This window comes from Nesoenas mayeri (assembly GCF_963082525.1).
Source record: "Nesoenas mayeri genome assembly, chromosome: 3".
Taxonomy (NCBI): domain Eukaryota; kingdom Metazoa; phylum Chordata; class Aves; order Columbiformes; family Columbidae; genus Nesoenas; species Nesoenas mayeri.
In genome coordinates this window covers 3,290,262-3,309,125 of record NC_137544.1, presented here as the reverse complement: position 1 = coordinate 3,309,125, position 18,864 = coordinate 3,290,262, and the positions used below count along the sequence as shown (strand labels likewise).

The 18,864-nt window shown below is 44.0% G+C and overlaps 1 protein-coding gene across 1 annotated transcript in view; it reads left to right on the top strand.

The window, feature by feature from the left end:
* Nucleotides 1–18,864, top strand: part of PINX1 (PIN2 (TERF1) interacting telomerase inhibitor 1) — a gene marked incomplete at its 5' end in the record, with an annotated part of 72,553 nt that overhangs the window by 11,060 nt on the left and 42,629 nt on the right. The window contains 3 exons of the mRNA XM_080342883.1: nucleotides 62–140; nucleotides 3,575–3,667; nucleotides 6,660–6,736. Coding sequence (XP_080199009.1) covers nucleotides 62–140; nucleotides 3,575–3,667; nucleotides 6,660–6,736 — 249 coding nt within the window. The remainder of the gene's footprint in view (nucleotides 1–61; nucleotides 141–3,574; nucleotides 3,668–6,659; nucleotides 6,737–18,864) is intronic.

The window sequence follows — 18,864 nt, the reverse complement described above, 5'->3', positions numbered from 1 at the left end:
TTAGCAAAGCTTCTGCTAGCTCTCAAAACTCGCCTTGTATTCATGTGGGTGATGTTTACAGGACAACTGGATTGCTCATCAGGATGACTTCAACCAGCTTCTGGCTGAACTGAACGATTGCCACGGACAGGGTAAAACAGGTAGGTTCATGTTTTTCTCAATCAGATGCTGGAAGCTGGAGTTTCAGTTCTTTGTCTTAAAAGCCTAGCTGAGGCCTAATCCTTTGGGCTGCTGATAATCAGCTTGGTGGGGCTGACAACTCCTTCTTCCCCTTCTCTCCCAAAATCAGTAGGAGCTGAAGGACGTGTTGCCATCCATGACCACGATCAGGTTTGTCCACCTGGATGTGTAGATCTTGGTGGACCTATTTTGCTCTCGGTCTCTATTAAACGCTTTTTTTTTGGGGAAAGCAAACATAGAATCTTGAACTCGTTTATTTTATCCAGGACCGCAATACAAGGGACCTTTTGCTGGGATATACTACAGCAGCACTTGTTTCTTTTTAAAGCAACCAGAGCCAGCATGAAGGCTCATGACACACTCATTCACCATTGCAATGCATTTGCCTTCCTTTTACAAATAACTGTCCCACCTGGCTTCTGCACTCTGGTGCTTTCTTAAATACCTATTTTCCTGTCCTCAGAGAGCTGCTTCTTAGCTTTTGACTCAGAGTTATGCATCTGTTTGGAGTGTGGTATAATGGCATTTTTTGTAGCCCTGATGTAGAGCCCACAAGTGGGGAAACTGCACAACTTTCCCAAAAGGGCTATTTATAAAGTCTTTTGATTTCAAAAAGCCTTGTACAGCTTGACCGTGATTTGTAAAAGCGAAGTTGCGCTAAACTGGTGTGTGTGAGCTTACAGAAAGAGTCATGCACATCAAAGGGTTTATAATTTCTCCTCTAGTTAGACTGATATGTGTCTCAAGTTTAAACTGATCGTGTATCTAAATAACTCTCTGTGGAGTGTTGTTAAACCAAGGGGCTTATTTGGACACAGCAGCCTGTCCATGTGCTGCTGGTGGCAGAATTACCAACTGTGTGAATTTAGCAACTATTCATTCATTCATTCATTCATTCATTCATTTATTCTTAACATCTGAGCACAGAACATTTTCTAGGAGAGGAAACGCAGAAAGAGGAAAATGAGTTAGCAAGAAGAATCAAACTTTGTTTCTAATATTAGTAAACCAGGATTAAAATTCTGAAGCTGATGCAGGTATTTTTTTAATTCCTTGTTACTTAATTTTTTTTTTTGTTAAATTTGTTGAATTACAAGTTACCCTTGTGTGTTGGAGCCCTGGTCATGGTCTGAGGCCACACAGCGCTAGGTGCTGTAGTAGAAGCACTCGAGAGGTAGAAGAGCGTATTGTAGGGAAATTCCAAAGGTTCCTTTTTACCTTTATAACTCATGCCCAAGTTCCAACTTGAGCCCTGGGAAGATCAGTTAGGTGGAACTGGTGGGAAAGCTGCAAGCTGGTGAGCAGAGAGCTGAAACGACTTGCCCAAGGACACCGTGAGTCAGCACAGAAATAGGTTCATTGAGCAAGGCTGCTCCTTCCTAAAGCTGCGCAGCGTTCCCCAGGTCATCCAATGCAAAGTGGCCCCTGAAAATCATGTTTCTCCTTGTTTTAGTTGTTTTTCCTTGATCTTTTTAATAGCTGGGAGAAGCGTTTTCAATCACAGAGGACAAATTTGGGTGCGCGTTGAAAATTCCCAGTCAAAATCGCATTGGGTGATTTTGCAGACTGCAAGCATTGCTCTGAAACTTGTTTTTTTGGCAATCATTTAAGCTGGCAAAACTCATCCAGATAACTCTGCCTGCAGCTGCGCTACAGGATCGAGTGTTACATTATTGGCCATCATCCAGTTCCAAATTGCATTAAAAGTCAGCTGAAAAACTTCATTGTTCTTAAACAACTGGTGGCATTGCCAGAGTTGGATTGCAATTAGAGATCGGAACGGAAGGGCCCTATGGTGGTTCGTTTGCCAACATTCAAATATCCTTCATGTGCATGGTTTGGGCTTTCTTTTTATTTTGTTTTTTTACTAGCTGAGCACCCAGTGAGAAGTTTTGATTCTTGGCTCTTTTGCTACAACACTAAGTGATGTTGACTGTCCCTTTCCTGTTCATAAAATGAGGCAATGACACACTGGCTGTGTCTGTAACGTGCTTTAGAATATTCATCTATATCAGGTTTGCTGTAGAAATGATGCGTGGCTTTATTGCTATAACTAAATTGCTTTAAAAAGCACATTAATATTCCAGCAGTGCTTGCTCGGTTTGTCAGGGGATTTACCAGTCACCAGAGGACACGGGGATGTACCTACCTGTTCATTGCAAGTGCCAGCACGTCTCAGTAGTGAAATTCCCCCTCGAAGGCACAAGGCGGAGCTGCTGCCCCTTTCACTGGAAGAGCAAAGCAGAGGAGGAAACCCTGTGGAAATCCTTTGCTGTATAATGTTCCTTTCAGTACGAGCGGACTGGAGAGCACTCAAAAGTGCCTCATCTCTGCTCAAGATACTTTAGTTGTGGTGCTTCCTTTCCCCATAGACCCTTTTTATTAAGAATTTTCGACTTGATTGCGAACTCTGGTTAAAACTGGGTTTGTTAGTCCTTCCTCTTCTCTTTAGGACTTAGTTTGTAAATGAAGAGTAGATCTCAGGCTGCTTTTTGGTCGTCCGCTGTCACTCTCCAGGCTGCGGATTTCACCTTTAGGTCAGTGGCTCTATCCTCAGGTGTCACTATCTATCAAACAGTGAAGTGTCAGAAAAAACTTGGTCTGCAGAGCTTTCAGGGGTGGGATCATATGAGAAAGGTGACTCAGCTTGGCCTCGGGCTATGGGTTGATTTCCCTTCCCATCCCAGTTGCTACTGGGAAGAAACAAATACACCAGAGTAGCGTTTTTTAGATTGACAGAGCGGAGAATCTGTGGTGCCTGTTTCTTTTCAGGGCAGGACTAATAAAGTAGTTATTAACCACACAGCAGCTTCCTCCTTCTGAGAATTGATTTGAAATTAGCAGGATGCAAAGAGTCTGTACCAGTAAATTAACCTGCCACAGCACAAGAGCTTGATATCTCTTCCATTAAACAGTCACACTAATCCTTCACATGGTTTTGACCTGGGTGAGCGAACATCCTCCCAAACAACTCTGGAGTGAACCTGGGATTTAAAGTGGAAAGCCTCTCTGTGTGATATTTTCCTTCTACCCAGTCAGGTTCAGTATTTTAGTCTGTGCTATTTCTTAAATCTTTCTCAGACTTCGATACTGGACATATTTTGTAACAAACAGCACAATAAACCCAGGCCTATTATTCTTTTCTTACCGTAGAAACGGTGCTAAATTTGACTTTGCCTTGTACCTGCCTTTTCAAATTACATTAGATTGGAAATGGGAAAGGAAGGGGATGTGGCAAAAAAGAAAATGGAGCAGTAACATGTCTCGGACAAAACTTAGTGTGTTTTCTTCAGTAATATATTGTGGTAAGTTGTTGAGACTTGGTTTTGAGCAAGAAAGTTAAATACACTGATGTTTGAATTTGGTGATTGAACCTGGTTTGGTTTGTTTTTAGAGCCCCCAGCGAATAATCAGAAGAAGACCTTCAGTCTCGAAGAAAAATCCAAATCTTCCAAGAAACGTGTCCATTATATGAAGTTTGCGAAAGGTAAGAGGAGTTTTGTTGTTTCATAAGCTCTAGCCAAGATTAGGGGAATAAAAAAAAGAGTGTCAAGGTGATCCGTTGCTTCTGGGGTCTAAATTTGGCAAGTAAAATCTGGGTTTAGAAATACCCCCTGCAGCAGCTTACTTAAAGCTATAATACGCCGTTCCTCTTTATTTTGGACAATTTTGAATGGGTTTAGGCTGATATTGTTGAATCAAACAGTTTCATCAGCTGAATAAAGGACCAGGGGATATTCTGAGTGATCCGTGTGTGGCCAAGGGTGGGAGGGGGGGACAAAGGTGATGCCAGAGTTACTTGGGCACTGCACTACCCCCCGCAATCTCCAATAACCCCTGCTAAGAGATCATGTGGATAAGATCAGATTAAACTTGAATGCAGGAAGAGGAAAGCCCTCTTACATCTATCAGATGCTTTATTGGATAAATTAGGACAGTGGTTGGTGGCCGGAAAAACTGTATCAAGAACTCACGGAGTTTAGTCATTTCTTTCTTTCTTGGAGTGATGACATTTCAGCTCTCCCTGGTTTTGGCACTTGACCATTATTTGATCCCTTGCTCTTATTTCTCTGCTGGTTGCATTTCCCGTTCACGCATCCATATACACACGTTGTGTGTATCTATGCATTTTACCATATGAATAGGATTGCTTTCCACTAATGGCTAATTTATTGTACTTAAAGGTCCATGTAATGTCTTCTGATAACAAATACCTCTGCTAACCCAGAAGTAACTCACGTCAGAATAAAAGCCAAATTCTGATATTGGGGTTTGGGTTTTTTTTAATATTAAATAATTCAGCCTAGAATCACACGTGTTAACATGACCCTGCCGCTTTACGACATTAAACAATTAATTTGATTCAGCGCTTGCAAGTACAGAGGCCATGGCCTGTTTGAGGTAGTAGCAAAGAGGATTTATTTTGATTTGGATTTAACCTTTTACTAAATATAGAGAAAAAAGAAGTGTCTTTTGACCATGTAAAATATGGAGCAAGGCTTTCAGATTAACAATATCCCTTATTTGTTTGGCTTCTATAAGGTAGGTACAATCTGTTTGATTGTACCCCCTGTGGTCTAAAATAGGGAAATTGTCCTTTTTCAGGGAAAGAGGAAAAGTTGCTTGAAAAGGCTGTTGTTGTTATGGCCCTTGTTCGAGTCCAATCCTGCTTCCTTTTAGACTAAACAAGACGAGCTCCCACAAAAGCGGGAGAAGGGAGCAGCGACGATAGAAAATGCAGCTTCCGTTCCTGGTGCTGTTCTGTAGTTTGGCTGCTGGAGGAACGTGGGCTCCACACACAGCATTAGCAGCCACGCTTGGAGCTGGGAAATACCCATCGAGATGAGATTAAGACAGTGATTTTAATTGCTTTTCTAGTAACTGTTCCACTGCGATGCTGCAAAGGATTTGGACTCAAATCCTCGGGTCAGTTTTGGGCCCCTCATGCCAAGAAAGGCCTTGAGGTGCTGGAGCGAGTTGAGAGAAGGGAATGGAGCTGGGGAAGGGGCTGGAGCACAAGTGTGATGGGTTTAGATTGGATTTTAGGACAAACTTCTTCCCCAAAGGGCTGTGGGGCATTGAAACAGGCTGCCCAGGGCAGTGCTGGAGTCACCATCCCTGGAGGGGTTGGACAGATGTGGAGATGAGGTTCTCAGGGATATGGGTCAGTGCCAGTGGGAGGTTAATGGTTGGACTCAATGATCTTGAGGGTCCTTTCCAACCAAAATGATTCTATTACCATCAGCTACATTGGTTTTCTATTAGAGAATGCAAAAAGGGGGTGGGGGATGTACATTTTTGGGGGTGGGGAAGGCATGGAGAGAAAGCATAAGGTGAGAGTAGGAGCATCAGGAAACTTAAGTCTCGTGTTCCAAGCCATGGCCAAGATAAAGCTGAAAACAGCCACCACTGTCATCCAGCTTGCCTGGAAGAAGACGTCCAGAGGCCATACAATGAGATACCAGAAAATCGGGTAACGCTCTCTCCTCTAGGTTGATGTGTCTCCTTACTCTCTGTGGGCAACTAAGGATCCTGAGAAGCAGCAGCAGGTGGAATAATCAGATTTATTTGTTTTTAATCCATTACAAATGCTTGGTTTTTGTTTCGAGGTCGGTGATTTTGGAATCACACAGTCAAATGGAGTGAGACCCCTAGTAAGTTGGACTAATTTTGTTTTGTTAACTTTTGCTGACTGTTGTTTCAAAGAATTTTCTGAGACAAGCTGTGGACAACTCAATAGAAAGGCTGCTGCACTGTGTAATCAGCGAAGGTTTTGCCAGTATCTCAGAATATCACATCACACCCTTTTGCTTCCCCCCCGGCTCTGTGTCTGATATTCAGCTGGCCCCACAAGTCAGATGGGAATAAAGGTCCTACTGGACCTCAGAGGAATCTTTGCTTCACCCTTGAAATTGTTTTCAGTTGGAATCATCCACTGTGTTGCAGAGATGGAGGTTTTGCTTTTCAGAAGCAATTTCACAAATCAAAGCCAAGCCCCCACTGAGTAAAGGTGGATTTGTTTTTCCACTGTATCAAGGATTTATAAACTCCCTCACTCTGGCAGAGATGGGGAATTCTCATGAGACTCCAAAGATGCGCGGTTTCTCCTTGAACTTTTCTTCCGTGTAGGAGGTTACAATTCTTTTTCCCCTTTAGCGTAGCGCAGGCTGCGTCCCTCGTCTTGCTATGATAATTGCAGCATCAGGTGGGGGAAAACAAGCTGCTGTTCCTTGGTTCCCCGTGGGCAACCACGAGCTGTGGTTGTCTCCTCACCAGCCTTTCCCTACACACACATTTCCTACAGTATGTGACAGCCATGGTCAGCCCTTTAGTGTCTTTAACATTCTCCTCCTGATCTTTTTTCACTTCCCAAACCAATTTCTCTACCTGCGTGGGTCACAGTTTGTATTATCAAAACATACCTGTCATCACCAGATGTGAAATTGTGGTGTTATTTTTCCTTCCCTTACCCCTTTCAGGTAAAGATCTCTCTTTGCGCAGTGAAGATGATCTGTCCTGCATATTTGGGAAGCGACAGAAGAGTATGAAGACGCAGGTAAACAAGAGGCTTCACCTTTCCCTTGTAACAAAACCGTATTTAAATGTCTTTCTGCTAATGAGATTACTGTATGCCCATCAAAAGCACAGGGTCTTCTACCTGTGAAATGACTGTTGTTTCCATGTGAAGGCTGGAGGTGGAGGGCTGTGCCCTAAACTGCTAGGAAACGAGTGGATTTAATACATATCTTTGTGAATTAACGTGATGCAACTTCTTCAGAGTTCGGAAAAGTCAGTATTTTAATTTTATGCTTCTTAGACAACACAGATCACAAAGCAGAGAAATTTGCTTGATCTGAAAGATCCATAAGTATCCCAAATAAAATTTGCCGTTGAGTAGCAACTGGCCAAAGTTGACAAACTGCTCTTGTTTTCACAAGAGTTGGGAAAGGCTGAACAGCTGCAAACACTTGCTCATCTTTGAAGAAAGGATTCAAAGGTGGCTTGAACACTGGTGAATATTTAACAAGGAGAATTTTCCTCAGTTTTATGTGATGAGATCAAGGTTTGTATTAGTGTTTCTTTTATTTATGTGTTCATTAACATTTTGCACTTGCAGAGAATAGTCCTGCTATATCAGTGTATAAAATAACAGACTTGCGCTGCGACGTGACTGATGTGTCCAGAAAATATCTTTGGAAAAGATAACATCTGGAATGCACAAATGAAGATGCTGCAAACACTGATAGTTCAGAAGTCTCTGGAGTCTCTTGTAGTTAAAGATGTGGCCTGAAACTGAGCGGAAATTTCTGAAATACCCTGTGTTTGATGCTTTGCTGGTCGTGCAATACTCGAAATTGCTCTGTAACTTCACTTTAGGCCACTGTGAGTTTTGGGAGGAGAGGAATAGAGTGAAGAATGTGCTAAGGGATCTGGGTAGTAGTGAAAGGAATATAAGGCTTGTAGCTGTGTAAATGCTAAGGGATGATAAGGGAGCTTGTGAAGAGCAAATATTGACTGACTGGGGATTCCTCACTGGAAAAACTTGTACTATAAAATGAATACTTCAGTGGGGTGTCTTGAACAGTTAAGGATTTGGTTTTGCCGTTATGTCATATAGCGTTATAATTTCTGTGAATCGGCTGTAGGTTTTAAAATTATCGGTAGGACAGGAAAACATAGTCTGTTTTCTGAGCACTGTTCTCTAAACTACAAAAGTACTTTTACAGTTAATTAAACTGGAAGGTTAGAAGTAATTTAAATTAAGAACTGTCCTGTCTTTTCTGCTACTGCGAAAAACACTATGAATATTTGTTACAAAACACATAGTTTGTTTTGTTGGCTTGAAAGAAAGGAGCCTGGGAGAGCCATGACAGGGCCCGTCTTAACTTACTTGAAATAAGCATTTGGGGACTTCAGGCCCATGAGATCTTAGATGTTCTTAGTTCTTCTAAGAACATTCTAGTTAAGAGAGTAGATTTTGCCCACCCGTGAGTTGCCCAAATAGTCGGTCTTGTTCTCTCTGTGTGTTCTGCATCTTTTGAAACTGAATATAAGTTTGCAAAGTGCTGTTGCTCCTTCTGGGACTTAATCCTGCGGAGCATCTTGTTCCTTTGTTAATGGACGCTGCAGATAATGTGCATTTGTGGCTGATTGTAGAAGGTATATAAATTGGTTCATGCTTTTGCTAATTCCTTCACCGATGCAGCGGTTGGCTGATGACTATGGTGCACATTTCCTTTTTCCCCTCACTAAACACTGAGCTGATGGTCCAAAGTTCTGGCAAAAAGTCACGGACTGTTCCCTGGTAAGCACCCAGATTTCCACATGCAAATACAGGCAGGAGGTAATGTAATTTGGAGCTGCATTGTCATCTTCTGGCTACCGTCTGCTGCTAAGCAGCCACAGGGAGAGAAAGCCACAGCCAGCACAATTGCTTTTTGTTTTCTTTCTCCTTTTCTTCATGGATCAGAGATCTATGGAGTTTGCACAGAACAAAAACGCATTGCTCAGGCCCTCCAGCTCGAAGCAATTTCATTTCATTGCACCCATGAACTCTCCTGATCCCTTTCCATCATGTTCCAGAGCTCGGTCCTTAAGGTGGCACAAATGGAGGATTTGCAGTGCTGTTCTCTGTGCGTGTTTGAAATCCTCAGGCACTGGGCATTTCCCTAGTGTGGCAGAGAGCGCACCACAGGAGCAGGAAAGCGCTGTCATTCTCCTGGAAGCGAGTTCTTCATATCTGTTCCTGTGTAAAGATAACGTAGGAAGAGTCCTGGTGTCCGTCAGAGCCCTGGGGGTCTGTCTTTAGGGCACAGTCCCTTTTCATTGCAGCCCCTGCAACCATTAGTTGGTTGCTGCTGTCCCTATTCGGAGCAGATCAGCACATCTTCCATGCTTCCACAGGTGCTAGAACTGGTATTATCAATTAATCTGACTGTAGGTTCCCAGTTGTAGTTGCAATTGAGATGATACAAGGAAGTACCAGTGATGTATTAATCCTTTAAGTCCTATCTTTAAGGCTTTTTCCGAGGTATTAGATTCCTCCTCTTTTTTTCACGGGCGCGGTTTGAGAAGCATTCAATACAGATTAGATTTGGACTGAACGATCTGTCCTCAGCTCACAGTAGGGTTGTCATCTTTTGACAAAGATATTCAGCATAATTCTGTTTCCCATGCTTCTGATTGTTTCAATCCAAGAACCATCTTGGATATAACTTCATGGAAAGGTGCAGGAGCTGCTTTTCACAGAAATACTGAGATTGGAGGAGACCTCTGGGGGTCTCCAGATCAACCAAACTCAAAGCAGGATCAGCTACAGCAAGAGGCTCAGTACCTTGACTATTTGTCCCTTAAAGCTCCAGTTAAAGCCTGTGACAAAATTCAGTGGATGGATGAGAGAGGTCACTTAAGGAGCAGAACATGGGGACATTTTTGAATAACAAAACACATTGTAAACGGACTCAGTTGGGTGATCATTTGCAGTTCTGTAGGCATCAGAGACATGGTGGAAGTTATGGAAATGTTTAAGGATTGATGCTATTGATGGCATTATGGCCAAGTTTTTCATCTGAGTGAGTTGCAGAGCTTCTGTTATTACTAAGAACCGTTTTACCCATGGCCTTTGAACTTTTCTATTCCTACAAATGACCTCACGTGCAGTAGACACTGGCAGTGGTTATTATGTGGATGCTCATTGGCACTGTCGTGCTATGGCTGGCTGGTTGGTTGCTATTATACCAAACTGTTCTTAAAGAACATCTGGAAGGCACAAAGATCTTAAGATTAGAGGAGGGGAGGAAAAAGCAAAACCCAGGAAACTCCACCTATGCTTATGGTCAAATGGAAACTAGTGGAAGGGCTCAAACCAAGTGACATGGTCTCTGGACCAATAAGATAATCCTGGCTCTTCTGGAGAACTTGTCAAAAATACGTCGCCTCTGAACTGCTGCCGTAATAAATGGTGTCTCAACAAATCAGATATGTCAAAGAGACACTGTTCCAATTAGTCGTGTTCAGTCTTTTCTAGTGTGGTTATTAGTAATCGCTTTGTGATCTTGACCTGCCTTTGGCAGGAGATGTTTTGTGCTACCTTAGTCTGAGCTGTCTTAACTGCAGAGCTGATCTCAGACTCACTTTTAAACTGTCTCGGTAGCCTAGGACAGCCCTGGCTAATGGGTCTTTTCTCTTGTTTCACACTGACACTACTACGGTAAGTGAGGATGTTGAAATTTGGATTATCTACCTTATCAAAGGAAGAGGGAGTTGCCTAGAGGATTGTAAAGATTGCAGAAGAGTGGAATTGCAAAGGATATGGGAGGAAATGCTGCTTGCAGGGTCTGAAGGAGTTTCTCTAGAAGAAATAAGACCAAGATACTGCTTTAATCTATTGTTTTAATGGTTCTGGGATATGTGTTACTAATCATAGGCACTCGCAACCTTTAACTGCCCCGAATGTTAAACATAATAGTACTTTTTTTTTTTCTTCAACTTATTTTTGATAAATCAAGTGTCCAACTAAAACCTCCTTAATAAACTACACAGGGACCTTTGTTTAAAAAATAAATACAATTCAAAAAACTGGGGGAGAAGAAAACAATAGGCGAGCTTCAGAATGGACCTAAATTGAAAACGTCTGCAGTTTTTTCCCAGGGAGAGTAAGCGATCGAAAATATTGAATTGTAATTATGATCCTCTCTGGAGACCTGCACTGAGGACCTGTTTTGCAGGGTAAGATCTACCAGACTTTCCCTGTGATTTTCGCACTTGCTTAGGAACACTGGGAGCTGGGGAGACAGAAAAACAAATTCCATTAGTTCCTATCTGGTTGAACTTCCTGGAACCCCCACTATTTTATTTTTTATTATTTTTTTTTTGCTTCTCAGAATTTCCTTCCTCCATCCAGCTGTGTTTCCTGATGAAGCCTTATCACTGGAGAAAATGCTCCTGAGTGAGACTGAGGATTTGGGAATGAGTTACAGACAGTCCCAACTTGCTCACTGAACAACATAGTTCTGGCACTGATTTCGCTTTGGGGGCTGGGGGAGTCATTCTGATTTGCCGGCGCGTTTGTAATGACTCTGTTTGAGATGCAGAGAATGTTTTGCATCCATCTCGCTTCCATGTCTCAGGCCTTTTGATGAGTATCACAGAATCACAGAATGGACTGGGTTGGAAAAGAACTCAGAGATGATCAAGTCCAACCCTTGGTCCAACTCCAGTCCATTGACTAGATCATGGCACTAAGTGCCATGGCCAATCTCAGTTGAAAAACCTCCAGGGCCGGTGAGTCCACCACCTCCCTGGGCAGCCATTCCAATGCCTGACCACTGTCTCTGCACAGAATTGCTTTCTAATAGCCAGCCTCAATTTCCCCTGGCAGAGCTGAAGCCCATGGCCCCTTGTCCTATTGCTGATGCCTGGGAGAAGAGCCCAATCCCCACCTGGCTAGAACTGCCCTTCAGGTAGTTCTAGAGAGTGCTGAGCTCAGCTCTAAGCCTCCTCTTCTCCAGACTAAACAAGCCCAGCTCCCTCAGCCTCTCCCCATAGGGCTTGTGCTCAAGAGTAATCTGCTTCCTCCAAATTTTTGCAATTTGGATGTAAACCTGCGTAAGTTCCCTTAAACCACCTAATCCAAGTAGCCCGAACGTCTCAAGTTAGTAGCGATTTCTTCCGCGTTAGTCATTAGAAATGTAACTATCCGCCCTTGTTGCTTTTTCACTTTATGTTTCTTTTTTTTTAAATCAGGAAATTGTCTTCTGACACATTTTGCAGAACTTCCTCAACTGACTTACATTTCCCAGCACTTATCAGAAAAGCATGTTGGCTAATCTTAAGGGACAGGACTGAAAATCCATTAAAGCCTGACTCTGCCGTGGCTTCACCAAAGCTCCGGGTAAACCGATGTCACTCCCTTCACCTCAACTTTCTCTCTTCAAAATACCAATCATCATATTCACGTCTGTGGGTTTCACAGTTGTGACTTTTAGGCGATTTATAAGTTTAGTCTGGGTTTTTTTACTTGTGACAAAAGCTTCTATTGCACAGATTTATTTCCTATTTTTTTTTGGCACGGTCAGGGAACAAAAAACTGCAGAAGAGAAAAATGAGTTAAAAATTAACTTGTTTGGGGTTTTTTTCACGGTTCTGCTTTGGAGACTGCAGTCAGCGTGAGGTATTTGGGACCAAGAAGCAGAACAGAAAAAAGGACATCAAAAACCTGGAGAGCGTCCAAAAGGATTTAGTAAAATGGGCGACAGGGTTAGAGGGCATGTCCTAGAAGGAGAGAGTGGAGGAACTGGAGACGTTCATCTCAGAAAAGTTGCAGAAAAAGGTGACCTCTCTGCCTATAAATATCTGGGGGTCGGGGGAGGGAGGAACAGAGGAAGGGAAGGGATAGTAATCAGGGCAGGCAAAAGCCAAGAGTGGTGCTGGGGGTGAGAACTTCAATTAGGAAAAGGAAGACACGAGCTGACTCTTTGACAGGCTTCCTCGCCGTGATGTCAGCGGGACAGTGAAGAGTCTCCTAAGGGAAATCCCAGCTCCTTAGCAAGGGACGGCAAGGAAAAGAAATAAATTGAACACTTTTAAAGCCATTGGAGTGGGCAAAGATGGATTGATTTAAGTAAAACATCTCATTGTGTGTCTAACAAGTCACAGAATCCCAGAATGTCAGGGGTTGGAAGGGCCCTGGAAGGCTCATCCAGTGCAATCCCCCCATGGAGCAGGAACACCCAGATGAGGTTACACAGGAAGGTGTCCAGGCGGGTTGGAATGTCTGCACAGAAGGAGACTCCACAACCCCCCTGGGCAGCCTGGGCCAGGCTCTGACACCCTCACCCCCAACAAGTTGCTTCTCAAATTTAAGTGGAACCTCCTGTGTTCCAGTTTGCACCCATTGCCCCTTGTCCTATCACTGGTTGTCACCAGAAGAGCCTGGCTCCATCCTCCTGACACTCCCCCTTTCCATCTTGATCCCCAGGAATGAGTCCCCCCTCAGTGTCCTCTTGTCCAGCTCCAGAGCCCCAGCTCCCTCAGCCTTTCCTCACACGGGAGATGCTCCACTCCCTTCAGCATCTTGGTGGCTGCGCTGGACTCTCTGCAGCAGTTCCCTGTCCTGCTGGAACTGAGGGGCCACAACTGGACACAACATTCCAGGTATGGTCTCCCCAGGGCAGAGCAGAGGGGCAGGAGAACCTCTCTGACCTACTGACCACCCCCTTCTAACCCACCCCAGGTACCATTGGCCTTCCTGGCCACAAGGGCCCAGTGCTGGCTCATGGTCACCCTGCTGTCCCCAGGACCCCCAGGTCCCTTTCCCCTACACTGCTCTCCAACAGGTCATTCCCCAACTTATACTGGAACCTGTCACTGTGTGACTAAAGGTGATGAACTTGTGCTGAAATCCCTGTCCATGTGCACGCTGATCTGTTGGCCTTCTCTGTCCAGCTGCTTGTTTTCGTGAAATATTTTAGAGTCTTAATATCTTTGAAACCTCTCAGGTTCTCTGAGGATGGATTAAAAAGTTGCTGGAGTGCATGATGTACACAAGTGTCTGTGCAGAATGATTGTGGAAACTTTGCTTCCTTAAGAAATCAGTGTAAAAATGTAATTGTAGTCAGTGTGTTCCAGAGGAAGGCAGCAGGAAAACACCAAGATGGTATCTATAACATATTTCCTTCTTTTTTTATTATACATTTATTGTCAGAGAAAGTAATTGCATTTAAAGGCACTGAGTATCTTGTGCCTAGGTATTATAATTATTTCCAGTCTACAGAGTTTGTCAGATTTGGGGTTAAAACTTAGAACAGCGGATTGCTTATTCCTATATATGACTTGTCCCTTTCAGCACAGACTCATGTAATGTCTTGTGTGTTATTGGGAAGAGTGAATGTAAGTTTTACCAAGAATCAAAGCAAATGAAAACGAAAGGTGGCATTTAGTCCCACCCAGCTTTATTGGTAGAAGATCTGGGCACAAGTGCCAAACAGATGCATTCACTGTCTCCAAAGATAGTGGAGATGTATAAAGCCAAACCCTTTGTAGAAATAGGTGCCTCTTTCCTCCCTAATCATAAGGGACATATAACAGTGAGGTGTATCCTATCCAAAAAGTTATACTCCAAGTATATTCTGTTTCAGTGCAAAAGCTGCATTCATGTGATTACTGCTCAACCCTCCTGAGCTATTCAGTTCGTGGGAAGGCTGCATTTTGAAAGTGTTTTTAAGTTTTTTTACTGGCTGGTGACCTAGTGGCACATTCTGCAAGACAATATAATGGTGCTTTTTATGCATTTGGTATCCCCAGGAACCTGCTTCTCACTAGAAAAGTTTCCGTCACCCTTTACTTCACTGCTCTGTTGACCAGCATGACTGACTTGCTATGGATTTTTAGACTCGTGATCTAGAGAATGGTAAAACTCAGCTTAGAGTGGCTTAGTTCTCCTTGACTTCAATGGGAGCTCGCTGTGTTCTGTAGCATCAGTATTAGAGGATACATTAAGTTTGTGTGCTCGCCTGCTGTTTTGTTTTTTCTTACCTTTTGAATTAAATATATTAAAATTACCATTCGCCAGGGCTTTTTACTGCTTCTGTAATACTTCAGTTCATTCTTTGGCCTCTCCAGTTTTGCTCTTTGGACTCTTAACAGCCAAAACACATGCAAAAACCCAAAACAGATGACAGAAACAAACCATAACACAGATTCTGGCAGGAGTTACCACTGTGAGGCCTTTGCCTGTGCTTGAGGGACAACTGGGACAGGTTGGTGACACCTAAGGGGGATGACAATATAACTCAAGGGCTAAATGCATCTCCAGCTTACACAAGTGGTACAGGTAGAGCAAATCTAGCAGCACGGACTAGTGAGAAGTGGATCTAAAAATCCTGTTGTTCTGAGCTGGTAGCTTGTAACACCATCTAAGTCAAGTCAGAAAAACAATGCATTAGGTGTTAAGATGTTAATTCAGGCCATATTTTTAATGCTTCTCGATGCAGAGAAGATTATTCCAGGAGAACCGCTAAAAATCACTTTACCCAGCACAGTGTCCTAGTGGCGCTCTTGATAAAAGGAGGAAGAGCAAAGTATCGATGTTTTCTTGCCTATTCTATAAGCGCCTTGTTAATCAACTCGAGGATAAATTATTGCTGTTGAGGCATCAGCAGAGAGAGGGAGAGGAAGAGATGGCTCCTCATCTGGAAGAAATTGAGCTTTTACTTCTCGTTTCATTGGAGAATGGTCTTTCCTCCAGTGTTAGTTCCTTGGGGGTGTTGTTAGGAGCAGAAACAAAACTGAGGAGGGCTCTTTTGATTTATCTTCTCTCCTTCCCTTTTGGTCACTTCGATAGGCTTAAAGAGCCGAGTTGGCTTTAATGTGTTACCATTAGAGACCGTGCGTTAGTTGGAATAAACCATCGTGCCTCGCGGTGAAAAATATCCCTTGATTGGCTAATTAATCAGTCAAAGGGGAATGACATGGCCCTCGGCTTGAGGGACTCTGCTGCGCAGGTAAGCAGGTCATTGATAAATGGTTTGCCCACAAATTCATATATCAAGAAAACTTAGTCATTTTTTAACTACACTTTGTGTGAAAGCTGCACTGCATTTTTTTTTGGAGGCGTATTTTTGCTGCCCTTGCTTTTTGCATTGTGGGAGTTTTTAGGTTGTGGAAGTTTTTAAGAGGAAAAGCCCAAACAGGACTTAAGGTTTTTAGTTCTTCTGTTTTATGAATTGGGGAAAATCAAAATCCTCAAGGGTGTCTTCCTCCACAAGGGTGTAGAAATCATTGTCATGGTTTGTGTTGAGATTGAGTAGGTCTCTAATCATTTGAACATACTGAGACTTTCATATTTGGTCCTTAGGCCCTGCATGAGAAAAGCTGACATCCATAAATCAGTCTAATTAAATAATGGAAGAAGATACATGAACATGCAGGTCCATGTTGGGAAAAGATTTCATCTCGTCTGATTCAGTACAGGCTTTTAGCATCTATGTACTGAATTTTGTCACCTGTGTGCTGTATAACACCTTATCCTCAAAAGGTGGATCCCCAATGGGATTCTTCACTGAGAATTTAAAGTTAGAGAGCAGCGTAGGGGAAAGGGACCTGGGGGTCCTGGGGACAGCAGGGTGACCATGAGCCAGCACTGGGCCCTTGTGGCCAGGAAGGCCAATGGTACCTGAGGTGGGTTAGAAGGGGGTGGTCAGTAGGTCAGAGAGGTTCTCCTGCCCCTCTGCTCTGCCCTGGGGAGACCACACCTGGAATCTTGTGTCCAGTTGTGGCCCCTCAGTTCCAGCAGGACAGGGAACTGCTGGAGAGAGTCCAGCGCAGCCACCAAGATGCTGGAGGGAGTGGAGCATCTCCCGTGTGAGGAAAGGCTGAGGGAGCTGGGGCTCTGGAGCTGGACAAGAGGACACTGAGGGGGGACTCACTCATGGGGATCAAGATGGAAAGGGGGAGTGTCAGGAGGATGGAGCCAGGCTCTTCTGGTGACAACCAGTGACAGGACAAGGGGCAATGGGTGCAAACTGGAACACAGGAGGTTCCACTGAAATTTGAGAAGCAACTTGTTGGGGGTGAGGGTGTCAGAGCCTGGCCCAGGCTGCCCAGGGAGGCTGTGGAGTCTCCTTCTGTGCAGACATTCCAACCCGCCTGGACACCTTCCTGTGTAACCTCATCTGGGTGTTCCTGCTCCATGGGGGGATTGCACTGGATGAGCTTTCCAGGGCCCTTCCAACCCCTGACATGCTGGGATTCTGTGAAAAATAAAAGGGGGGTGAAATCCAACTCGAATTAAATTGCATAAAAATGTGATCCTCAACAACTCTTATACATGGGGTGTGTAAATAAAAGTTAAAGCAGAGTAACCATGTAAGGAACGGTAAAACAATGATGCTTGGTGTAGCTGCTTAACCGGGTGCACAAAACAAATCCTGTGGGTTATTTTTCTTTAACTGTGTGCATACTGTGGGAAAGTATCATGCCAGTACCTAAGAATATGGGTTTGAGTACTAGAGAATAAATTTAACCTTATTTTTGTCATATGTAATCCCTTCCTCCCAAACAACCCCTGTCACGGGCCTGTGCTTTTATAGGACGGCTTTGTTTTATTTTTCCTTTTAAAAATATTTGTGTGATCAAAGACCTTTCTTTAAAAAAAAAAAATCCAGTACAAAACAAGAAAAAGTCCATTTTTTTTGATCCTGTCATAACAGGATTTGTAGATGGAAGTGTGAACCAAGCAGGTGGTTTCCTGTTGGTATTTAAAGCCAGGTGGGCAAGTTCTTGATGATGAGCTGATCTCGTAGGCTATTACCTGCCCTTCTGTCCCTGGTTTTACCTTCTGCTGGTGGAGCACAGTGCCCAGATGATGGTCCTGGATGCTCATAGCACAGTCTTATTATTCCTCAGTTTTAGTTATGTAAGAGTGTCTAACCTTTCTCCAAAGGTGTTGTGGCAGAATGCAAACCCCCCTCCCTCCTTCGATGTGGAAGGAGTAGACACATCTCTCTCTCTGCTACTTGAGGCCAACAGCTTCTTTTGTTTGACCCCAGAGCCCCCTGGCCAGGGCCATTAGGAGAAGGGAGTGCTGAGAAACCAGGGAGCCACTGGCCAGTGTGGGGGATGTTTGGAAGCTTCAGGAGCACCCACAGCCAGGGTGGGGGTGCAGAGAAGCTTCTGGAATGCCTACAGTCAGATCTGATCAGCCTATAAAAAACGGGACTCTCGTCAAAACGTGCCCCTTGTGCGCGACCTCTTGGAGTTATGAGTTGAGTCGCTGCCGCCAGGCGCCACTGCCCCCCACCCAGGACAGAGACTCCGCTTGCCCTGCTGCCACGTGTGTGAGTAAAATCAACCCTCGCAGGATTGCCAGTGTATCTACTTTCTGTGCACATTTGCACGTGTATTTATATTTTCTGTGCACAATACGAGCACATGTATAAATGAATCCTCGCGTAATCACGAGTGTATTTTCCTCCCGTGCTTCCACATAAGCTCGTGTAATATTCCGTGCACACTTGCACATATATTTCTCCTTACAGGATTATGAGTGTATTGTAAATTTACCCTCGCAGAATTGCGAGTGTACACTTTCCATACTCACTATGAGTACGTATATCCCTTTAAAATAACCCCACACCATGCTCAGGCAAGTGTGGACTCTTTCCGGACTCAGGGACGGCTCCAGCATTGTTTTGGGTGAAGCCATGTTCGTGCACACTGTGGACCTCCTGTTGTATTAGTTGCTACCCCTTAATAATTTTCCTCAACTGATATCCGAACCTGTATTCAAGTCACTTCTGGAGTGCTAAAACCCTGTTTCTCACCGGTTTAATAAAAGTTGTTTTGGACCCTGTTGTTTCTTAAACTAACCTCGGGGTGCCTCCGTGACAGGTGTCTTCTGATTTTGGCTCATCAAACTGATTATGAAACTGCTGCTTGGTTCAGATGGGGTAAGCAACATGACTAGTGAAGGGACTTGAACATAAGACCTATGGGGAGAGGCTGAGGGAGCTGGGCTTGTTTAGTCTGGAGAAGAGGAGGCTCAGAGCTGAGCTCAGCACTCTCTAGAACTACCTGAAGGGCAGTTCTAGCCAGGTGGGGATTGGGCTCTTCTCCCAGGCAGTCAGCAATAGGACAAGGGGCCATGGGCTTCAACTCTGCCAGGGGAAATTGAGGCTGGCTATT